The sequence below is a fragment of the Mya arenaria genome, chromosome 15 (assembly GCF_026914265.1).
Source record: "Mya arenaria isolate MELC-2E11 chromosome 15, ASM2691426v1".
Taxonomy (NCBI): domain Eukaryota; kingdom Metazoa; phylum Mollusca; class Bivalvia; order Myida; family Myidae; genus Mya; species Mya arenaria.
In genome coordinates this window covers 18116587-18141035 of record NC_069136.1, presented here as the reverse complement: position 1 = coordinate 18141035, position 24449 = coordinate 18116587, and the positions used below count along the sequence as shown (strand labels likewise).

Genomic DNA, 24449 nt, shown 5'->3' with positions numbered 1-24449 from the left:
TTATTGTCAAAACGTTGGGCTATATGGAGCTTGAAAAGGGTTGCTGTAACAAAGCGCCTGACGTTGGATGGGCCTTGGTTTACTCGGCACTGCGGGGCTACCTGGAAGGTATTAAAACGGCTCATTTCCTCCGTTATACCCTCGAACCTTGGGGCCGTGGTAACATTTGACTTGTGCATAAACCTGGAGAGGATATTTGATCTTTTCAGTTTTCACCAATTGGAAACTTGGAGTAAAGTCTACGACTCGTCCTCCCAGCCTTCAATTTACTAGGTGTCGAGGGACCCTGAAGTTTAAGTCAAGAGAGGCGCAATCCGGACCTTGCGGAAGTGCGAACTAAATTCCCTAAATTGTCCGGTTTTATTTCCTTTTGGATATTACCAAGTTTGTCTTGATTTTAATGTTCAATATAATTTTCCAAATCCGGCCCAGACGGCCTTGCTTTGTCAATAATTATATTTATTAAGTTAAGTAATGAGGGTTTTCATCATAATTATGTTTTCCCCCATTAGTTTAACTTTTACTTTGCTTTGGATTAGGGGATGTCTGGCTAACGATCGATTCCATGTCCTTCACATTGAAGTCAGGGCAATGACTAACCGTGGTCAGAGGCTCCAACCCCACCCCGCGGGAAAATGGCTCGGTCAACCGATGTTGGCTTTAAGGCGTTGATGCCATTTGGCCCCCGTTCAGTAGTGTCTGGTAGATTGTATAACATTTGGAGGGTCCTATGGAATAAAAATAATTGTGGTGGGGGTCTTTATGGCGTGTGACAATGAGTTATTCCCGCGCTTTTGTTTTGAGGATGATTGGCTTGGGAGAATTTTGCATCCATATCATTGTATATTAGCTCAGCTCCCTGACAGGCTTTTAAACTGACATATATTGTGGTTGAGATGATTCTCGCATTTTAAAAAGAAGCACACTTTCTGTAGTCAGCTGGGTAAGAATCGTAACAGTTTTTGTATTAATGTTAAGGTTCTGGGTGTGGAAGTCCCCTGTTGAATGTGTGGCAGCGCACTTAGCACATGCTAAAGGATGAACACACATTTTGGCCTTGATACCGAACCCCTGACTTTTCAAGACATATATCGGGGCCCTATTATCTCGGATGCACATACAGAATAAGGCTTGTGTCACCAAAGTTGTCCTGACATACTTTGACGGCTCATATGTGTTATGAGTTTATCCACATGAAACCAGACATTCTTGGAGGAGATGGGAACTCCAGGCATTGCATTTCCAAGATATGGTTCTAGAAATTTTAAGGAGTCACCACAATGTCCCCTAGGCCCGCCAGATTCTCTTTCTCCAGGACCCCAGCCGACACATCACGCATTTTATTGAGAAAAAGGGGAAGGGCCGTACAGCAATTACTACAAATGATTTTGAAAGTGTCCATATTTAGAACTTTCCAAAATGTCTGGGCAGAAAACTGTTCTAGGAGACGAGCCCCAGAGGCTAGGAGGACTGGTCGTTTGACCAATTCAGATGCCATTTTGATTCCTGGCTGGTCAGCTGCACCTACTGTAACATCTTAAAGTATGCAACTGTGCATAATAGTAAAGTGCGTTACATTGTGACTCTCAAAAGTGCACTGTGCCTCCCACAGCACAGTAGATAAGTCAGTTGACTTTGTCGTGGGTTTATTTTGTTTTATAAAGTTATCACCAACCATTGATTTTTGTTAAACTGGTTTAAAGAACAACAAACAAACAAACAAACAAACAAACGTGAAGAACAGGTTATATAGGGGTTTATCCACTATATGTATAAAAAAGTTGTTAAGTGTTTGTGTATGGTACGCCTGTGATGTTGAGTGTGTGTGGTATGTCTGTGCTATTAATAATATGCTGTTTCGTGTGTGGTATATCTCTTATACTTAGTGTATGGTGTTTTTGTATTGGTTGTCTGGTAAGTTTATTTCCTTTTGTATTTGGTATTTCGCTTTTATTTGGTGTATATCATGTTAGTGCAATATATTTTTTTGTTGTACGATTGATATGTTTTGTGTGTGGTGTGTTTGTGATGTTTTGTTTGTTGTGTTTTGGTTTTTATATATTCCTGCTGTATTTTGTCTGTGGTATGACGATGGTGTTTTTATGTTGTATGTCTGTTGTGTTTTTGTGTGGAATATATGTGATGTTTTGAATGTGGTTTGTCTGTGGTGTTTTATGGTTGGTATGTTTTTATGTTTTGCTTAAAGTGTTTTCTGTATGTGTAATTGGTGTTATGTGTCTTATGTATGCTTGTGATGATTCGTGTAGTTTGTTTTGTGTTTGGTATGACTGTGTTGCTTGGCTTGGGGATACCTGTGGTGCTTTGTTTTTGGTATGTGTGTAGCGTTTTGCATGTGGTTTGTTTGTTATGTTTTGTGTTTGTTTATATTTGTGTGTTTGTTATGCTTGTGTTTGTGTGTCTGTGGTATATTTGTGGTTTGAGTTGATTTGTGTCTAGTTTGTTTTTAATATGTGTGTTTTCTTTAGTGTGGTATGCCTGGTAGTGGTGATGGTTGGTGTTTGTTATTTTTGTTTTATTTTGTACATTATGTGGCTCTTATTTAATATATGTTGGGCTTCATCTTTTTTACTTTAAACATGGTCGTTTTAAACAGTTTGGGTATTGACTGGCCTTGTCTTTGTCGTTTTCTTAGTACTACAATAACGTTTTCATGTCGGTTTTTCAATGTTGGTACCCTATGATACGAGGAAAATGTTTCACCGTATTTTTAAAACTAACAATTCTTTTCAATATTAGGACGAAGTACATCATATTTTCCGAATATAATTCAAATACGACTTTTCCGCCTGTAAGTTTGGACACGTAGGAATATGTTTTTCAACAAAATTGAAAACTAGATTATCCAAAGTTGCCTAAGAAACCTGCCAATGTAAGCTTTTATATACTTGTTGAAAATGTGGACTCTTTACTTAGTTGCTATTGTCCTCTTATATGGTTTGTAGTTACATTCGTCGACACGGTACGTTTTTCTTAACGTTTTTTTTTAAATTCCGTGGGAAATTTGACTGACGCAATCTGGTTTATATTGATATGCATAAGGCAGGCTCAATGTATCTTTCAATAAACACGCATGTTAAAATTCAATACTCCTAAATAACCCAGTACTTCCATTTGTCTCCGCAGGCGAGTCATCTATAGGGGTTGGTTTAAAAACTGTTCTGATCATGCCGACCGATTAAATAACTCGTTGAAACTACCAATGTTTACAATAAGTCTTTATGTCGCCGGTCGTCCTTGATATACAATTGGTCCACTGTAAAGAACTTTGTTAAAGTTAATATTGTTGTTAACAGCATCGTTGTTAACTTTTAAATCTTAAGCGCACTTGATTTTTAACGAATACACCTGTGAACGGCAGTGTTTGAGACACTTGTTTCAGCTTTTTTTGTTTAATTCAATTATATGAACACGTTATCAAGTATTTCAGATTTAAACAACGATGTCGTTAGTCACTTATGTGACAATATCGCACAAACAATGCGATGACAATTTAAACTCTAAAATGTAGATCACGTTGATCAAGCATGTTTAGCCTGTTTTTGAAATCCCAAACTTTTCAGCTTTAAAACATAAAACATGGAACGTAACCAATGGTCTGAGATTGTATAACCATGCTTTCATTCACTGTCAATTAAAAGAAATAAGGCATGAAACAATGTGAAGGTGCCTCCGACTTGGTGTAATTTGTCCTTCTCGCAGGCAGATTCAAGAGCAGTTTCACGGTTTATTGCATTACGTTTATGACATGTCGCGTGGTCGGATTCATAAGCATGTCATGTCGAGATTACAGGTTTGCCTGTGAAGTAGTGTCGGTTCACCTGAAAAGGCCCCGGGGTTAATACTGCATTAAAAACAGATCAGATCGTGATTTTTTTATTGCATCTTAAAGCACATTCATTCAAAAGCAAGAAAGTATCGAATATTGATTGGTACGAAGATAACAATTTGAAGACAAAAAGTTTCAACAAACTAAAAGAAGATATAAAGAAACTACATGTATGATATATGCATTACATTTAAATGAAAGTTAATCGTTTTCATATATTTATGAGTATTTTTAAAGAAAAGCATACAAATATATATATACTGCTATACATACACACTAGGAATACATTTTCATTTACACTACATTGAACAATTAACACTTGCATGTTTGTATTTGCAGCTTCGATTGTTTACCCGGAGACAATTAAAATGCTTTTTTAAACCAAACTGAAATAAAAAAAAAACACTTAATTTATAAAGTCCATGTACCGAACTGTTATAAATATAAAATCAATATTATCATAGACAAAAATGTATGTCAAGTAAACCGAAATGGAACAAAACCAAGTAGCCCAGCGTTCATCGGCCAACTGTTTTCAGGTGAATCTCTTCCACATTTGTTTTCGAAGCTTCGGTAGGTTGAGTCACTTATCCCCTAACTGTAAAGAATAAGAACACGTGACTCGTTTTGAATTTGTTCTTAAGCAAAATACACTCTGGTTTTGACCCAAACACATCCGCTTCATTTCAAAACACAAGCCGTTATACTTGCGCTTACTCACAAGAACTAAAACGTTACTATTTTAAATGAAAAAGGTGGAATTTTCTTTTTAAACTTATTTTAGTTATAGTAATGTCAAAGTAAATAAAGGAGCTCTAATAAAACTTTAAAATACACAAATAATACAAAGTATGCCGGTGGATATATAACTTTCAAAGTATATTTTTGGGGAGGTTAATAATACGTTTACTGGTGAGCGAATTGTGTGCACCTTTCAATTTTTAAACAAGTTCAATCATTTTACTTTAGTAACTATTTGATTGTGTTATAATTTGTGAAAACAAATCAAACATCAGTTATTTGAAACAATATATGTATAATATTTTATATGTTTATGTTTGACATAAACTCTAATGCATGGGAAGACTGATTTAATTATGAATTGGCGGCCAAATCAAGGGAGACAATCGTCATTTGAAAGTATAGAGACACAGACAAGACAGGTACTTTCGGCATTTTGATGCACTCCTGTGTGATCTTGCTTTGTTATACAGTATATCCAGTGGTGTGCTCATATGCGATTTTATTCCCAGTGGCTACTTTGACTTTACTCATCGGATGAACTCGATCAGTAAAAAGTAACCTTCCCCACGCACTTTCCATACATTGGTGTATAGGTAAAAAGTGACTCGATCATGTTTTGTCACTAAAAATAACGTTACCGAAAATTTATCTTAAAACATTTATTGTATAGTTATCAGGAAGGTGGTGACCTGTAGGCGTCACAATATCAAACTTAAATTTTAAGCCTTTAGTATACTAATAAAGAAAGTTACGAGGTGACGTGTAACTTGTGTATTATTCCATTCTGTTGATCTCTACGTTAACATTTCCTGTTTACATCATCAAAAAGAAACGAATGACAATAAGAGGATCTTACATGGAAGGTCATTTAAAATAGTATATGTAATTTATTAAACAATTTTTCTAAGATAATTGACAAAAAGCTTTGCGATTGTGTTTGCAATTTAGTAAGTGAGTTCAATAAATTTCGTATTGAATGACCACGACTGTGATACTCCTTTTAAGACATCCATTAGGAGCTGCTGAATTAGGTGTACAGATAATAACGTGTACTAGAAATTTAGGCTTGTGTTGTATTTATTGCTTCAACCTTAATGAATTGTCTAAGCTATTAAGATAAAATTCAAAGAATCCTCATGACCAACCCTATCAAACACCAATAGCATTGATCTCGACGGCTTTACAGCTTAAGCCTACGTACAAAGACTTGATAAGCCATAACCTTTGATAAGCGAAGTTAAATGTCACCTAAATTATAGGAGCACAACTGGCCATGGTGACCAACAGTCGTATAAAGTTTCATTAGTATAGGTGCAATTTTTTTGGAAGTTCATGGGACACGAACATGATTCAGAGAACTACGCCGAGCAACGAAGCGTGACGGAGGCAACTATCTAAAATATAGAATATGATATGAATACGGGTTAATAAATTATGAGCCAATAGAGCAACTGACTTCCGAAAAACATATTTTTATGTCTAATCATGTTTGTCTTAAGCTGTGCGTACAAAAATATTTTGAATACTTTGACGTATTATGGCTTACTATTATGTATTACCCGTGCGTTATCATGTCATTTTTAATAGTAAACTTTAAAAAGTACACTATTGATGAAATATTCGTGTACTGTTACTTACATTTTTTGCATTTTTTAGTCTTTGAATCACAATATTTGTGTTTTGGACAAGTTTTGTTACAATCTGAAAATAAAGATGAAAAAAATAGCATTATTTTCTTTTTCATAACACACATTGATGAAAGTACATCAAACATCCTTCAAAACAGAAAAAGTACTGATTCAGTTTTGTTATTATTATGGAGCTTTATTTTTTTAAATATTTAAGTTTTTCTTCCAAAGATTTGCCTAACGAATCAATATCATATAAAGTTGGTTAAAGGGGCATAATATAGGTTGATTAAATAAAAACAAACCATATTACTGCATTATACTCATTTGACTTTAATGCTCATCAAAACAAAAACAAAATATGATACGTGTACATATTAAGTAGAATAATTCTCTTTAATAGCTGCATGGCCACTAATTCCCGAAACATGCCATATTAACGGTAATATGTTATATCTGTTTATAAATCTAATGCTTTTTATTCTGATCATTAACGTCAAATGAGTTAAAAATAGTTTTGCATCAACATACACTGTGTCCTTATAAGGCCCGACTCTGTGTTTAGGCCGTGTATTTTTTAGTATATTTAAGAATAAGCAACGAAATAATCTGGTTGAAAACCGCAAAACTCCCTGATAACTTAATAGTCGACAAAAATGACCGCGTTGGTTTACGTATGTTAACCTTAATGGAATCACTGACACTAATCATCAACAAATTGACAAATTCAACAGCAGCTATAAAGTATGCATATAAGTGCCTAACTAAACTTAATCATCTGGATATACCTTTTCAAATGTTTAAGACATTCGTTTTTTATTTCTTTTATAAGAAGCAACAGCTTGTGTTAAAATTGCGTATTCGCTGAAAGATGATTTTTAAAGTAAGTATCGATCAATGCGTGTGTATTATCGGCCTACCATTCCCTCCGCTACCGCCGTCACCATTGCTGCTGTTGTCATCTCCACTACCACTTGTACTGTCGCTGCTACTACTTTGCTGTCGCTGCTACTACTCTTACTGCTTCTGCTGCTACTTTTACTGCTTTTACTGCCACTGCTACTTCTATGACTACTACTGTCGCTGATATCACTACTAGAATCCTTGTCAGAATGTTTGAAACCCCGCGAATGGACCAACACGATAAGTAGCACCAACAGGCACGCGATCTAACGAAAGATAATATAATTTTTCATTAATTCATATACCAATATATTTCTCATCATGATACGGATTATTCATGATATGTCAAGTAACAATATGATAAATCAAGTAATAATATGATAAAAAAGATATGGTAAGTAAAGAGATGATATGGCAAGTAACAATATGATACAAATTGTTTATTGATAACATGTATTAATATTGTAATTGACAACGTTATTTTAAAGCTAAAGACAATGAAAATGTACACTGCATATACTGTAAATGTTGCACGAAAGACAATGTTAGAATTACATTATTGCGTTATTATTACATTATTATCCATAGATGATTAGTTGAATATTTAATTTAATATCTTTTGACCCGTACATCCTGAGACTAATGTATTTATTTTAAAAATTCTTTACACGTTTCAAGGAATTCATATTTAAAAATCCTTGTTTTGTCCCGGAGAGTCTTGGGGACAGTTGGTTTTTTTTGGTTTGAAAACTTCTTTTAATGTGACATGTGACCCATATTTAAAATTATTTTCAAAACTTTCTTTGTCCTGAAGAGTTTTGAGAATTATTTTATCTGAAAAGTCTTTTCAATATTACAATGAACTCTTGTTTCATTTCTTCTTTGGCATTTTTTATCCTGAAGTCAAGTCTTAGAAATTGTTTATTTTGTTGAAAAACTCTTAACAATCCGGTAACAAGGAGTTCATATTTAAATTATATTTTAAAACTATATTCGTAGTGAAGAGTCTTCAGAATATTTATTTTTTATTTTGAAACTCTTTACAATATAACAAGAAATTCATATTTAAACTCTTTTTTGAAACTGTATTCGTGGTGGAGAGTCTTGATTAAAGTTTTAATTTGGAAACTCTTCTCAATGTTTCAAGGAATTTATGTTTTAATTATTTTTTGAAACTTTTTTGTCCCGGAAGATCTTGAGAACTCTGTTCAATGTTACAAGGAATTCATATTTCAAATCTTTTTTGAAACCGTATTCGTGGTGAGGAGTCTTGAGAATAGTTTTTATTTTGAAAACTGTAAATTCTATTTTACAAGGAATTCATATTCAAATTCGTCTTTTATTAATACTATCCTTTCCCTGAAGAATCATAGAATAGTTTATTTATTGTTTTAAAAAACAAATTATTTACAGGTTACACGGACTTAACATTTAACATCTTTTTTTGAAACTATATTAAGGCGCGAAATCTTTCAAGCTTATCCTTTTGAAAAAAATATGTTTGTCCCAAATGGGCGACAGTGAAAGGGTTATCACATTAATTGTAAAATGGGGATTGTAATAAATAAACCGTCATCTTAGTAGTTAGTAATGTGTTCGTCGTAGGGGGTTGACTCATTTGGAGTTGTTTTTTTGGAGCGTCGTGAGATAGTTAATTTACAAAACATAACATCGTTAATTACAAGTTAATGCAAAAGTCAATAAATAATGGAATCATTTGAAATAAACTATCTAGTGACGCTCAATTCGCGCATTAGTATGCTCAAAGTTGATCAACTGCGTTACGACGAACAGTTTGCTTACTACTCGCGCCAACACTAGTTTATTTATTGTTTATTTGTGCTTTATTAAGGACTGGTATGAAATCAGGAGCTAATACAGACTTTTTCCAACATGTTCTAGTTATATGAAACATAATTGTAAGAAAATACCATCGACATCATTAAATTTCACATTCACTAAATTCGTTTTAAATAACATAACATAACATATCATAACATACAGTTTATTATGATGTAAGTATCTAATAATGTGCTCACTTTTGTTCGTAAAATGCGTTTCTTGTAGAAAAACAATATATGCTTTTTGATTTTTGTTCACCCATTGAATTACTCGAGGGCGTTGACAACTATATCTCTTAAACCTTGGTTGTAAACAAATATGAGACGGATAAGTTGTTGCATTGTATGAGGTTTAAGTGAAGTACATGCATGGTTTAAATAGTATTAGTTCACTAACCCATTGATGAAAAACAAACAAAGAATAAGACATATATTGCAATGTTTCACTCAAACCACCAAGTTTTCTTTCAATCATATACTTAAATACGATGACATTTGTTCAAAGATCTTTCAGAAAAAGCGCCAAATGGTATGCGGTGTCATTTTGAGAATGATGTCGTTGAAATTATGTCCCAGCCCAGTTCACGCTGACGTTTGTTTTGATATTGAGAGCGGCTTAAAATTTCGAAGCAGAATTTTTTTTGAAAATATTAGTTTTCTACTTGAAAATCGTTTTATTTAACTGATAAATCTCTATCAATTATAAGAAAGCATTTATAAATATACATATTTCGCTGTTGTCTTTCCGCTAGTATTGTCACTGGTTGCCTTAACATTCGACCTCATATTGGTACCATTAAAACGATATCATTATTTCATAAAATTGAAACTGGATGAAATATAAAGACGATATATCAAGAAAGAAGTTTATTATGATTTAATCATTTACCAATTTTTTAAAACATTTTTAAAGGCATGAAGTCTAACAGCCACTTCACAGGGAACAAATGGGTACATGACAACATAAATATTTAACATACCGGTGAAGTTTCGTTTTTATTTTTAATAAAAAAGAGTTCATTTCTATTAAAAGAATTTATACTTCATATCAGGGGCAAGCCCAGAAGTGAAGAAATATAAAAACACTTATAGAAAAGTCGTTTTATAAATGTAGCGAATAAAGCCATACACATGTTTTTATTAACGGTTCACTTATATATTTTCTTGGTATGGTTTCATGTCGACTATAGATTAAAATGCATTTTAATATTTTAAACCAAATGTGTTCACAAAATTAATAAAATTTAGCCAAGTAATGATTTCTATAAGTAAAAGTAAATGGTATCATATTTTAAGTAAATAAATCACTTAACTATACGAAAATGTCATGAAAACTTATATCTATTTATTAAATAATTAAATTATAATTTGCATCTATTTTATTTATTTTAGTTAAAACTTTTATCCAAAGCTAAAGTCAAAGGTAATAAGCCAAAAAATTAAAACAGAAAGTAAAGTAAATAATGCATTAGAGACTGCAATAAAAATCAGTCTTACTTTGAAGAAATCCTTCATGACGTCTTAGTTATCTTCTAGTATGGTTTTCGCCAAGTACGGGCAAAATGCTTATTTCTCGCCTTTTATAATCTGACAAAATGGTTGCAGATTAATGATGAAGCTCACTAAAAGCTTAAGGCATACCCGCGTCTAACTGTATTTGCATTTTTGCAAAATACACCATAATAATGTGTGAAATGCATTAACATCGTTCGTGTTTTTATTTGTTTAAATCAGATGTACTTGCTAATGCAGTTGTTTCGTAAGAAATACTCATTTGAATAGATTGTGTTTATTGAATATATGTTATTCGTCGAAAAGATCCGCTTGCACTCTCTCATAGTACCTGTGTCATTTGACTACCACAGTTTTATTTGTCGAAAAGGTCAACATGCGCTATATCATCGTGCGTGTGTCTGTTTACTACCATAGTGTTCTTGCGCTATATCCGAGAGTGTGTGTCAGTTTATTGTTTGGGCATCGTGATACGTCCATATTGAGTACATATTAAACTGTTCCAATATTTGATGTGTGGTGCCTGGTGATCTGTTGTTATTTTGATATCATTTGTAAAGGTATTATGCGCAGAAAAAGAAAGGGGTAGAAATCTTCTCAAAATAGTAAAACAAGCACGTTTATTCCGCCTTCAAAGAATGCAAAAAATGTTATTGACGCCCTATTTCAGTTGTAATATCGAAGTATTATACAAACTGTAATAAATTTATATAAGATCTACTTTGACAGAATATTTTTGCGTTTTGTTTTTGTTTTTTTTTATTGTTGTTTTTTTACTATCATTATCCCAAAACATTCAAGTAAAATAAAAAACATAGTTTGAACAATTATTATAATAATATTTTTTATCATACTGTACACAACATACATTGACTTTCTATGCAATTCGTAACTGTACACTCCTACATGGAATGGAATTAGTAAAAGCAATTTACATTGTTTGTTTTTCAATCCATTTCTTACTTTTGTTTAATTGTTATTTTTGGTATATATGAACTGAATAATGTTTAAACTAAGATCTACTTTCGATCAATTATCTTATATAAGATATACTTTCGATCAATTATCTAATATAAGATAAACTTTCGATCAAGTATCTTATATAAGATCTACTTTCGATCAATTATCTTATAAACTAGTTATCAGTAAGCAATTACCTTCAAATTGTAACAAATTGTATGGGGTCACCAGGCATCAAACTTCAGCCTACGGGCTTATTGAGAACATGCTTATTTGTGGGTAGTAGTCTTAAAAGGCATATAGAATGACGATATTTTATAGTGTTATATGCTCGACCTGTTTTATACTAACATTTTATGAACATTTATCAATGCACTTTTAAATAAGCATTTGTGTTCTAAAGAATAACAGTTAATGCACGAAAGTTTGTTTAAATTAAAGAGTGATCACTTGACCAAAATAACACAGGTCGCCATTTTAATACTTAATTAAAAATTGAAAGGTCGAGCGTTTCGCAAAACAAATGGGAAAAAACATTGATTTAAAACAGTTTTTATATGTCAAAATTTGTATTCAATCTATACTAACTGTCAAAGATCCGTCTGATTCGCATGAAAACGATTTGTTTTCCAGATAAAGAGTGAATACCACGCTTTGTTCTTGACAATGTTTTAGGGATATGTCTGATACCAAAATAATCGGTTAATTGTTGTGTGCATTTTCAGGAAAGTTCGTACTACAAAGCCATACAGTTTAAACGGATATTTGTATGCTTATGATATAACATCGATTTTAACTTAAAATTGATATTTTTTGTTGTTATTTCACTGATAAAACTCCATATTTCATCAAAAAGCATGATAGATATAAAAAAACGTATCTGGACTACCACGAGTAATACCTTTTACTACTTCAGTTGTTGGATGAATTTATTGATGAAGGCAAATTAGATACACATAAAGTAAAAGTAGTTTTAATTGATATCATTTCCTTCATCTACCATCTTTAGATTCTGAATATATTTGTGCAGCTAGAAGCAAATACATTAAATCTTAAATTATTTATAGTGCATCTAAAATTAAACATGTCGAATGGAAACATCTTTAGTACGACAATGTGTATATTTATTTTCTTTAAAATAAACAAACACTTTCTGAAAAGGCTTAATGCAATGTCTTAGGGCAGTTGTAGTTAAATGTTTAAAACGAAAAACATATTTAATGTTTCTTTTGTTTAAAACGTACCTGTCTTAATGAGTTGATGCTTCTTACCTCCGCCATAAAATTCAACAAAGAAACTAAAGGGTTCATGAAACTAAAGGATTGTTTTAAAATCTAAACAAAATCGAGTCGTAAACTGTATTTTACATAATGGTAATCTTAGATGATGAGATAGCTAGAACATAGCATTCCATTGGTGCAAAGAGAAATAAAGCAACATTTTCAAATTCATTCTTGAAAAAAAAAATGATGTGAAAAGGAGCCATATGACAAGCCGAACCTAGTTTAAAAAAATGGAAAAATAAGATAAAACGTAAATTTTATAAGGCGCCTTATGTCATATGGTACCTTATTGCTACATGCTATAGGTACAAATGTGTAACAGAAAACAACACAAGAGGTGCCCGTGATATTTAAACATAAGCATTTGTATTTGTATTTGATATCTCAAATGTTGCGTTACACAATCATTTTTAGCATTTTAGCTGTTGAATTTGATGAATTACGCCCCCCTCCTCGGAAAAGTTATCATGTTAAAACTGCTTTGCTAAAGAGCCGTATAGAGTCAGTACTTAATACATTAGAAGCTTTGTTTCCAAACACTTCCTTACTTTAATTGATTGAACGTGTTCCAGATATGTGCATAGTGATACTTAATTAAACATTCATGTCGGAAAATGTTCGTCCTCATTTAATAATGATATTATTGTTTACTAATCGTGTACGTTTCAGGTCGTAAATGTTTCAACCGCAAGGAGTGTTCGGCAGCGATACTATTATATAGTGGTATAAATGTCCGCAAATCAGTTTATAGCTGTTGTCTCTTTCAAAATAAAACGTTTTTAGTATACACTTAATGCTTATTTTCGACATTAAGAGTTCGGCATTTTAATATATTGTCTTTGAAAATGGGCTATGCGAGGATTAGTTGTTGTCGTTTTTGAAAGAAGGCATTCCAGATAGTGTTTATCTAAGAAATCGATACTCCGGTCGAATTTTCCACTTTACAAATTTGGTAATCATGTTTAATATGACTTTGATAGTTAAGTACATAAGTGTTTATTTCATGTATGGCTGATTTTAAGAATTACGTAAATAAGTAAGTGTGTGGTCAAATAAGATATAACCTAAGCAGGATACAGCAACATCATTATCAGATAAAATAATGGTGTCAAGGAAAGAACGAGGCATGTCCTCTTAGTTAATCTGAATCATTGCGCACATGAATTATCACATATCCATACGCATTTATTTTCACTACGCACAAAAGATGTCCAGCAAAATATACATTTTTGCCTAATTTTGTTTAACTGTAAACCTCGTTCCCGCAAAATACCATACGCTCGGGTCGGGATGAACCTATTTTACACGAGCGGCCATGGAAGATACGTATTTTTGCATTGGTTTGATTAGTGCCACTAAACCGAGTTTATGTTCAAAGTTTTTGCTAATGAGCTTGTTTCTGTTGCTTTTCGCATAAATATTAAAACAGTCGACTTGTGGTGTATATGGAACAAAATGAATATCCAAATGTTACTTTTTTCCATTAACGCGCATTATTGTTGCTAGACTTAGTATCTGGTAATGACGATATGAAATTTCCAAATTCAAACATAGTGTCACCCATTTAAGCCTTTTGTTTATCTTCACTAGAATATAGTATCGCCTAATTAGGATAAAGTATTTCCATATTAGATATTAAATTGTATATCTAATAGGATTCAGTTTCTCCTAATTCATTCCGGAGTCGTGATATTATCTCCTAATTGAGACTCTTTGTCTACTAAAAAGGGCTCAGATTATCTCATGAATATTATTAACAGTGGCACTAGGACCCTACCATAGTAATACCGTCATGAAATACTCCCACAAAACAATGTTTTTACGTTATGTGATGCGACAAGAATGTGAACCTTTCTTATGTTGGCATTTCAGTATCTCAAATTATGCATATCATTTTACTGAATAGGAGTGTTTTGAGAAAAAATTGAATTCAGCCTTTATTATACAAGGACAGTAACGACTTTTTTGTTTGAGTCCAATATTTCACATTTCAGGAATAATCTCATAACTCTTGTCAAATATTGTCGACTTTTTCTTGTAAATTCATTAGAGGCTAGTCTCATAATGCTGTTAATGATCAGGTAGAATACGCGCGTCTTTCAGGGGTAATGAAGTTCCGCTGACGTAAATGAGTAGTTACGAGGCGTCTAATTGATTTTTCTAGTGTTTTCTATATATGTTCTTTAAATGTATTGCTCTCACACTGTGAGGTGGAATAGGGCTATGCCAAATTAATTCCAAGTATAGCGTCAATTGATTGGACAGACTTGGGATTTACCCAAACGAGAAATAACAACCATTTTTTTCAAGCTAAATTAATTGCATTTAAAAAGCTTATTTAGTTTAGCAGTTTTTTACTCATGATAAATGTTTGCGTGTGTGTGTGTGTGTGTTTGTGTGTGTGTGTGCGTGCGTGTGTGTGTGCATGCGTGCGTGTGCGTGTACGTATGCGTGTGTGTGCGGATGTGTGTGTGTGGGGGTTCGTGTGCGTGCGTGCGTGAGTGCGTGCGTGTGTGTGTGTGCGAATATGTGCGGATATGTGTGTGTGTGTGTGGCGGGGTGTGCGTGTGCGTGCGTGTGCGGATGTGTGTGTGCGTGCGTGCGTGCGTGCGTGCGTGCGTGCGTGTGTGTGCAGATGTGTGTGCGTGTGTGTGTGTGTGTGTTTGTGTGTGTGTGTGTGTGTGTGTGTGTGTGTGCGTTTGTGTGCGTGTGCGTGTGCGTATGCGTGTGTGTGCGTGTGCGGATGTGTGTGAGTGTGTGTATGTATGCGTGCGTGCGTGATGGGAGATTCTTGCCATTTGTGGCGTCTAAAGTATGTTTTGGTTTTATGTTCTATAGAACATAAATATTAACTAACAGACAACGTGTCTGTTGAGGATGATTATGATAAAACTAGAACAATTTTCTGGTATGATCCCGGATTTAAAATCACAGGTGGCACACTTTTACGGTGCGTTTTGGGATGTGCGCCCGCTTCCCCAGAAACCAATTAATGAAGTCCTTGCCTGTAACATTGGGGTTTAGGGTTAACTAAAGTTATGCTTTCTCGTGTTATTTATTGTTACATTTTATAAACCCAATTGACTTGGTAAGTTCACTTTGACAATTAAGTGGAAAAGGTGTGGGGTGGGTCTGGCGCGGAAGGGAGAGCTCCTCCTACCTCTCAATTTGCATTGAAAACGCGGTATAAAAATATTTTTTTAATATTTCAGCTTAAATTCAGTTAGAAGAACTTTTGTTTAATATAAATATGGTACATAAAATTCTTTATGATTGTATGCCATTGCCAGTAAATATTTCTTTGAGAGGCTACACAAAAACTGTACGGGTACGGATAAGTGTAAACATACTTTTGTGCACTACTTCATCCAGGTATGTTTACATTGAACACGTTACTTATGGAATGTCCGAAAGAAGACTAATTGTGAGTTATGCGAAAAAGCAATGAACCCAAGTGCAAAAAAACACTTTCACAATGCTCAAGTAAAAGAGAACAATTTAAGATGTATGTGTGTACACTAACGCGTTGCATACTGTAACCCTTCTTGTAATCATTATCACACATGTAATTTACTGCTGTTTGATATCTCATCCCAGCGTCGTTTGCCGATACATATATTGTCACCCCGCCACCATTTGTTCAAGTCGTGAACAGATTGGTGGGGAAGGTCCGTATCCCATAGTAATGAACAAATTCTACACCAGAATTTTGTATCAACAAACTGTCCGGTACTTCTCCACCGGAAATAGTCATTATAGTCATCGTCTTGCTCATTCAGACGCTTGAGGTACCCGGCAAGCGCCCGTGCATGAGGAAATTCCTCCACGTGAATGAAGGATCCAGGTGGCGCCACGCGTCTGTAGTCGTCTGGATGCGCACCCATCACGACCGGAACGACGTCATGTCTAGAAGACAAACGTGCATGTTAAACATACTAACACTGCCTTATAACTCTGAAATAATAGTATCTAGAAATGTATATACACCTTGTAAAACATTACACTGCAGACAAGCCTGTAACTAATAAACTTGTCTACAAACCAAAAACTTAACGTGTCAACAAACGTACGTCTATAATCCTGTAACTATACTGTACGTCTACAAACCTATAAGGTAACTCATCTACAATCCTGTAACTATACATGTCTACAAACATATAACTGAACATGTCTACGAACCATTATTTTAACATGTCTACAAACGTAAAACTAGTTATGCATACAAAGCAATAACTGTACACTTCTACAGACTTATAACTATACATGAATATGTATGTAATTAACAAGGAAATAAATTATAAAGATTTTTTCATATTTTGTTGCTAAGTAATTAATAGCAAACTTGTTTAGCGGGATTATATAATAATTACAATAATTATTGTAATGATTGTTATAACCATGAGGATATTTGATACTTCCACGCGCATACTTACTATAATAGGATGTTATAACATTTCATCCATTAGCTCCAGAACATGTGTTTGTATGCTTTCTCTCCATTCATAGATGTATTTGTGCACATGCTATGAACATTGTATTATGGTTCATGCAATAAATATATCGGGTCGGATCGTATCGTATCGTACAAAAACTATTTCCAGTCTTAACTTTTATATTTCTTTAGCACTCAGAAAGAAAAGACATTAAATCAGGAACTTACCTTAATGCATTTAAAAAGAACTTCTCGGTAATGTAATCACGACAATTTGCATTTTCAAAAGACAAATAAAACTTGTATTCCTTCTGTAGATTTTCAAAGCAGTTATTGCCTTCCCCCTTATCACATCTCAAGTTCCCGCATGACCCATAGAAGTCCACATCCATGTACTGCTGTAGCTCCTTAACATATTCCAATCTTGCGTTTGACGCATAACAGTTAGACACAAAAATTGCTGCTAACTTAGTCTTTCCCTCAGCGTAATTTTTATCCGGCTTATAGTTAGATATCTGTGTAAAATTATCGTAAACTTGAAATTTATCGTACGGAGTCATCAACGTAGAATCGTAACGATACGTGGCTGTCCAGTTAATGACGTCATTAAGACCCTCGTAAGAAGGCGATGCTTCCGGACTTTCCAGTGCGAACATGATCCAAACCTGATTTGAATCACGGGGCACTTCTGCTTGCGCACCTCCGAACGAAAAGCGGCTCAACTCTATTTCCTTAATTAGTCTAGCGTCAAACACTTCTCCATTTGGATATCCATGCAGTTCACAGTGCTTTACAGGGCAATCATGATCAACAAACGCTTGTTTTCCACCATTGACGTTCCAGCCCGCCAGTCCTTGTTCCAGAAGAATCCTCTTAGGCGAGAGACCTAAGTCAATCTTAGGATTAAACTTAGCTTGCAATAAAATCCTGTCGTCTGATGGATGTACTTTCCAGAGCGAGACAGGATCTTTCAGTCGCTTAACAACGGCGAATGACTTATTGTTCAATAAGCGACTCTCAAACTGTGAGAGTTTCAAAGCCATGAGAATGTTTTTCTGTGCTTCGTAATACGAAGGTACCGTCTGAAGAATTAATGCCAATACCAGAAAAAGTCCGATCAGTAATATAAACTGTCTTTTTAGTTTACTGCACCGAAATGCCATAATGAAAACTGCAGCGTTATTAACACCAATATCCAGATATTCGCTTAATAATTAACGGATTCATGGTACCTTATTATTCTAAACTGCTCGTGATATCCACATGCTGGAAATCTGCAGCAATGTGTACTATGGAACAAACTGAGCCAGATCGATCTTACATGACACTTTAGGGAGTCCGTATCGTTTGTTTTTTGGTGACGACCAATTTAGATGGGAGAATTTCCCAAAATATTTCAAATAACATTTAGCGATATAAACACTGCAGTAAAATAATTTCCCTCCTGCGACTGTCCTGAAAGCTCTCAGGCAGGTTGTCAACTTGTAAATATTTTTTTATAATATAAACAGATGCATAACTTTACAGTTTTCATTGGAATTTTAACGCCGCTGCTGTAAGCTTTCACTTCAAGAAGCTGGATCGTTTGTCGCCATGAAGACAGATAGGCACAACGTAGCGTTCGGCAGCTTAAATGTGGCGATGTTCTCTGAAAATGAAATATTACTTTGAAAGTAATAGCCAGCATTGAATTTGCTTTTTTAGCAATGCATGTATTTGAATGCTACGTTTTATGGGAATTCAGTGAGAGTTCACTAGTAAAATGCTCAAACTGACCCCCCCCCCCCCTCACAATAATGTATCTTAATGTTTTAATGTTTATAAAACTTTACAATTTAAAGTAAGGTATTGTTTCCGAAACATTAGGTTTATAGCCAGCCATCCCTTTACAGAAAATAAACCTTTCGACATTGAACTAATAATGTCGACACACATTAGTTATATAGGTCTACGGGTATAATACATTTTAAAACTTTTTCTTACACGACAGTGGTAGTTGTTTTAGTGTATAAGATATTGGCTTTATTTTGGCGATGCGGTATTAAAGAGTAAGAGGTCTCAACTCAGGGAATTCACACTCATGGGGATAAGGTGTAAGACAAACAAATAAGAGCCGATGTAATGCTTAAGTAATGACGATGAATTTCATCTAACACAGCGTAAAACAGCCGAGTTGAAAGTGGAGAAGATTCTCCAGAGGAATCAAAACCAAGGCTACGAAATGTTCTAACTGCGAGGTTTGTTAACCAAAGTCAAGGTATATACTTACAATCGTCATGATCAAGCTTTGATTGAGACTCAGTCTCAGAAAACAAGGCATATATAAACAAACGTCATAAATCTGAATTTGAGACTCAGACACAGATAACATGGCTTATATGTACAGACGTCTGGAACCTGAATTTGAAACTCAGACAGACGTCTTGAACCTGAATTTGAGACGCATTCACAGATAATATGGCTTATATTTCCAGACGTCTTGAACCTGAATTTGGGACGCATACACAGATAACATGGCTTATATTTCCAGACGTCTTGAACCTGAATTTGAGACGCATACACAGATAACATGGCTTATATTTCCAGACGTCTTGAATCTGAATTTGAGACGCAGACACCGATAACATGGCCTAAAATCACAGACTACTTGAACCTGAATTTGAGACGCAGCAAAATATAGCAAGGCCTATATTCACAGACGGCTTGAACCTAAATTTGAGACTCAGACATACATAAAAAGGCCTATATTTACAGATGTCTTGCACCTGAATATGAGACTCAGACACCGATAACATGGCCTATATTTGTTGACATCTTGAACTTGAGTTTTAGACGCAGCCACAAATAGCAATGCCTATATTTACAGATGTCTTGAATCTGAATTTAAAACTCAGACACAAATAACATGGCCTATATGTACAGACGCCTGGAATGTGAATTCGAGACGTAGACACAGATAGCATGGCCTATATGTACTAACGTCATAAAATTGAATTTGAGACTCAGACACAGATAACACGGCCTAAAATCACAGACGTCTTGAACCTGAATTTAAAACTCAGACACAGATAACATGGCCTATATTTACAGACGTCTGGAACCTGAATTTAAGACTCAGACACAGATATCACGGTCTATATTCACAGACGTCTTGAACCTGAATTTGAGACGCATACACAGATAACATGGCTTATATTTTCAGACGTCTTGAATCTGAATTTGAGACGCATACACAGATAACATGGCTGATATTTACAGACGTCTTGAACCTGAATTTGAGACGCATACACAGATAAGATGGCCTATATTTCCAGACGTCTTGAATCTGAATTTGAGACGCAGACACCGATAACATGGCCTAAAATCATAGACGTCTTGAACCTGAATTTGAGACGCAGCAAAATATAGCAAGGCCTATATTCACAGACGGCTTGAACCTGAATTTGAGACTCAGACACCGATAACATGGCTTAAATATACGGACAACTTGATCCCGAATATGAGACTCAGACACCGATAACATGGCCTATATTTACAGACGTCTTAAACCTGAATATGGGACTCAGACACCGATAACATGGCCTATATTTCTGACATCATGAATCTGAATTTGAGACGCAGCCACAGATAGTAATGCCTATATTCACAGACGCCATAAACCTGAATTTGATACTAAGACACACATAACATGGCTTATATTCACAAACGCTTTGAACCTGAAGTTGAGACGCAGACCCATATACCATGGTCTATATTCATTAACGCCTAGAACCTGAATTTGAGACTCAGACCCATTTATCATGGTATATTTTCACAGACGTCTTGAACCTGAATTCTGAGACGCAGACACAGGTTGCAAGGCCTATATTCATTAACGCCTTGAGTTTGAGTTCAGGCTCAGAAAACTGAAATCTTATATGTTTTATAATATAACTATACCTGACAAACGATTTGTGCATGATTTATTTTTGTATCAGAAATAGCAATGTTTAGTGAATACAGGCCTTGAATATCTAATGTTTTAAAATATCTATACAATTACTAATTATTTTAAAAAAAACTTGCGTTAGAATGTAGAAATGGTTATTTGTAACACCATTTCTTCCATCTTAGCTCGTATAATATGGGTCATTTTATGTAACTTTAGTTATTTTACTTACTTTTATGAGTAAACATTAAAAACAGCAGACCTTCATTTGAAGCTCTTAATCCAAGTTTAAACAAAAAAACGCCCTTTTCAAAACAGAGCATTTTCTGTAAATGTTTAAAATTAATATTAATGATACAGTTTGTGTACGTCGTCTGACCTTATAGAACAAGTACGAGATCAACTAGTCTACTTCAACTTGTCTACTGATAACAAAAATTCAGGTATTTAAATAAGGAAAGTTTAAATTTTAATAGTGCTACGAGTTAAACGTATTTAAGGTAAACAAACCATCGATTGTAGGTCCGGTTCTTAATCACTTTAAATCACATAATAAGACAACACAAACATGATGTTTTATAACAGAACCTTTGTAATGCTTCATATCATATCTAAGCATATTTCTGTTAAAAATATATTCTAATTCGTCTTTTTATACGAAGTAATCAAATTCACAGCAATGAGACACTAGCATTTAGAGTTCTCTGTGTGGCCAGATTTACCACTAGAGTTAAAGATCAACCTTGTTCCTATGTTCAAGTTTGGAACGGGTATCGTTTGGCTCGCAAATGGTATTTTTATCTGGAATTCGTGTAACATAATATGCTTATTAACGTTATTTTTATGATATAAATAGCTTTTAATTAAATGGATATTTGACTTATATATTTCCATAGCGAACGTTTATTAATGATTGTACGGCAAATTTGATTGTTAATGTATGCGTAAGTGGTGGAAAGCCGACTGGGTACAAATGTACAGTAATGCATAAAATGTCATGTTAATTACAAAAAAAAACGTAGGATTTGGGTCGTTAAGCTGTCACATTTGCCTCGTATTCTTGGTATTTAAGTTGGAACATTTCTCTGTGTAAAGAAATCCGGGTTGAGTCCGGGTTGAGCTTGAGATTACTTTTTGGGAGCAAACGATATTTGTCTGCCTTCTTGTAGCTCACATTTTGTAAATAGATATGTTGAAATTGTAAACGTAAATAAAAATATGGACTCGGAATCATTGTCTTTATGTTCAAAGTGAACTTTAAGAGTTTAGTTGGACACGTAGGGAGTTCTCCATAGTGTTACGCTACATTCGTGATGGAAACTAATCGTTTAAGCCCAGCAAAGCTTGCAGAACATTCATTTTTATAAAGACCCCAAAATAAATGATACATATATATACCGTTTAACATCATGTTTGATCAGTGGAAAGACGCGCCCCTTTCAGTCCAGCATGTTTTCGCATACGAATAAAGAATGTACGCGTAAGAAAATGGAGCAATATTAATACTTAGTTTTGACATGTATAGTTTTTGACAAATGGTTTTCTTCTTTTTAAGCTTAAACACGTTTTGATCCAGAACCCTTTGATAAGTCCGTTCGGGCTAGTGGATATTGTATCATATTTCTAAAATAAATTCTTGGCTGTACAGGCGTGGATTCGCTCGCCACTACAACCAGTTTTTTTAATATTTAAATTGTTGCTTTTTCTGCAATCTCGGTATCAAAGAGTTATGTAATAATATTAGTGTGTTCAGATGCATAACCGGGAAAGCTCATTGTTGATGACAAAAGAAGATCGAGTCCCTTTAATGTCAAATATTAAACTTACAATAGAAATTCCCGTTTCTCGCTATATCACTAAGGATAGAGACAAAATGTGAATCTTTGCCCAAGTTAGATAAAAACACATTGCTAAAGTAGAGATGATATTGGAATTAGCTACCAATCAAGGTATTAATTGGCAAATGGTCGATGTGTGATAACCCCAAACTAATATTTGTATCATTTGGAAACATTTTATGACTGAGATTTTTAGTAAAATAATGAACCAGTTGTTTACAAACCAATTTCACAGTACTGACTGATCGTTTAAGAGGCTTTTTGACGCGCGATTTCCTATGAAATATTGACATGGCAATGCAGTAGTCTTCTAAAATACTTATTTGTTTTCAAGAAGCATTACCATTCCAGATGAGTAACCAGACAATTATAGTCCAAGAGACAATAAAACATTTTGTTCACTCTTGGGTAGAAGACCTTGATTAACAGTTTATAAAAGCATGTTAATACCAATTTCAGAGACATCCTTAGTATTATCATAATTCAGGTATATTATTCGTAGTGAGGTAGAATTTTATAACAGTTTGTTAAATCACGTTTAAGCCCAGATCATATAACATACATAATAGTGTAATGAGGCAGGTATACCACCCCAATTGCAGTGGTTAAACATACCATAGAAATGCAAAATAAAGCAATGTGTATGTATGCAACAAATATACAATGTTAACGCTACAAATATGCTTTTGTTTTAAAGAATGCTTTTTGTTAACATTGAATTGGAGTTGTAGTTAGTTTCATTAAAACAGCTGCATCGTTATCTTACTTAACTTCCTTTAAGATCTGTAATTAACGAATCTGAATCGAAAAACAGTGAGGCTTATTTGAAGAAGCATGATGAAAACTGTATTTATGTCCATGTAACATAAAACACCTGTCAACTTGCAATGGTAAAAAACAATATATTTCAACAACTGGGTTTTGTTACTGTTAAAGAGGGTGCTACTGCTGTTTATTTGTATTTTAAACTTGTATACTGCAATCTGTGTCTTTGGAATAAAATCGATTTCAAGAGAAATCAAACTATTGAATGAAAAGCTCATGTTAAACACATACTTAATTTAAGCCTAATTTAAGAAGAAAATATCTTTGTTATCAGTACCATGTATAAATGTGTATAAAGGTAGGAAATAAACATTAGCTAAATAACTCACCTTCAAAAAAACGGCATTCTATAAAAAGAAAATATCCACATATGCCTGGTCACACTTTGAAGGAGCTCAGATGTTATACGCTTAAGTTTTAGAAAATTATTGGCCGGCGGTTGACAATGTTTGGTTATGGTCTCAGATAAGAGAAAGTTACTGATAACAAACATCTGGGTTGAAAGGCAATATCTTAAAGGCCCATACTCGGATTTGGGAGTTAATTTGTTTATATTAAATAATAAAAAATAATCAAAGGGTTGAAGTACTCATCTTAATCAAAGGGTTGAAGTACTCATCTCGAACAATTGTCATTGTAAACAGTTTTCAAAACATTAACAATAAACATATCATGTTCGACGGTTTACTGTTTCAATGTTGATAATAT

General features: G+C 34.1%; 1 protein-coding gene across 2 annotated transcripts; it reads right to left on the bottom strand.

Moving 5' to 3' along the window:
• Nucleotides 1-15774: 15774 nt before the first annotated feature.
• LOC128220804 (glycoprotein 3-alpha-L-fucosyltransferase A-like) lies at nt 15775-24131 on the bottom strand. 2 transcript variants are annotated; one of them, XM_052929362.1, is made up of 3 exons: nt 24071-24131; nt 17379-18798; nt 15775-16624 (listed from the first exon to the last, which is right to left on the bottom strand). In XM_052929362.1, the coding sequence occupies exons 2-3, from the start codon at nt 18311-18313 to the stop codon at nt 16276-16278; spliced, it is 1284 nt and encodes a 427-aa protein (XP_052785322.1). In that variant the 5' UTR covers nt 18314-18798; nt 24071-24131; the 3' UTR covers nt 15775-16275. The 2 variants fall into 2 exon arrangements, with proteins under 2 accessions (XP_052785322.1, XP_052785321.1); XM_052929361.1 differs by lacking the exon at nt 24071-24131 and adding an exon at nt 21311-21350.
• Nucleotides 24132-24449: the final 318 nt, after the last annotated feature.

Bases quoted from the DNA above. Each gene is read 5' to 3' on its own strand.
- LOC128220804 (XM_052929362.1), bottom strand. From the start codon at position 18,313: ATGGCATTTCGGTGCAGTAAACTAAAAAGACAGTTTATATTACTGATC. The intron at 16,625-17,378 runs GTAAGTTCCTGA...TTTGTCTTCTAG, and splicing joins TTCTTTTTAAATGCATTAAG to ACATGACGTCGTTCCGGTCG.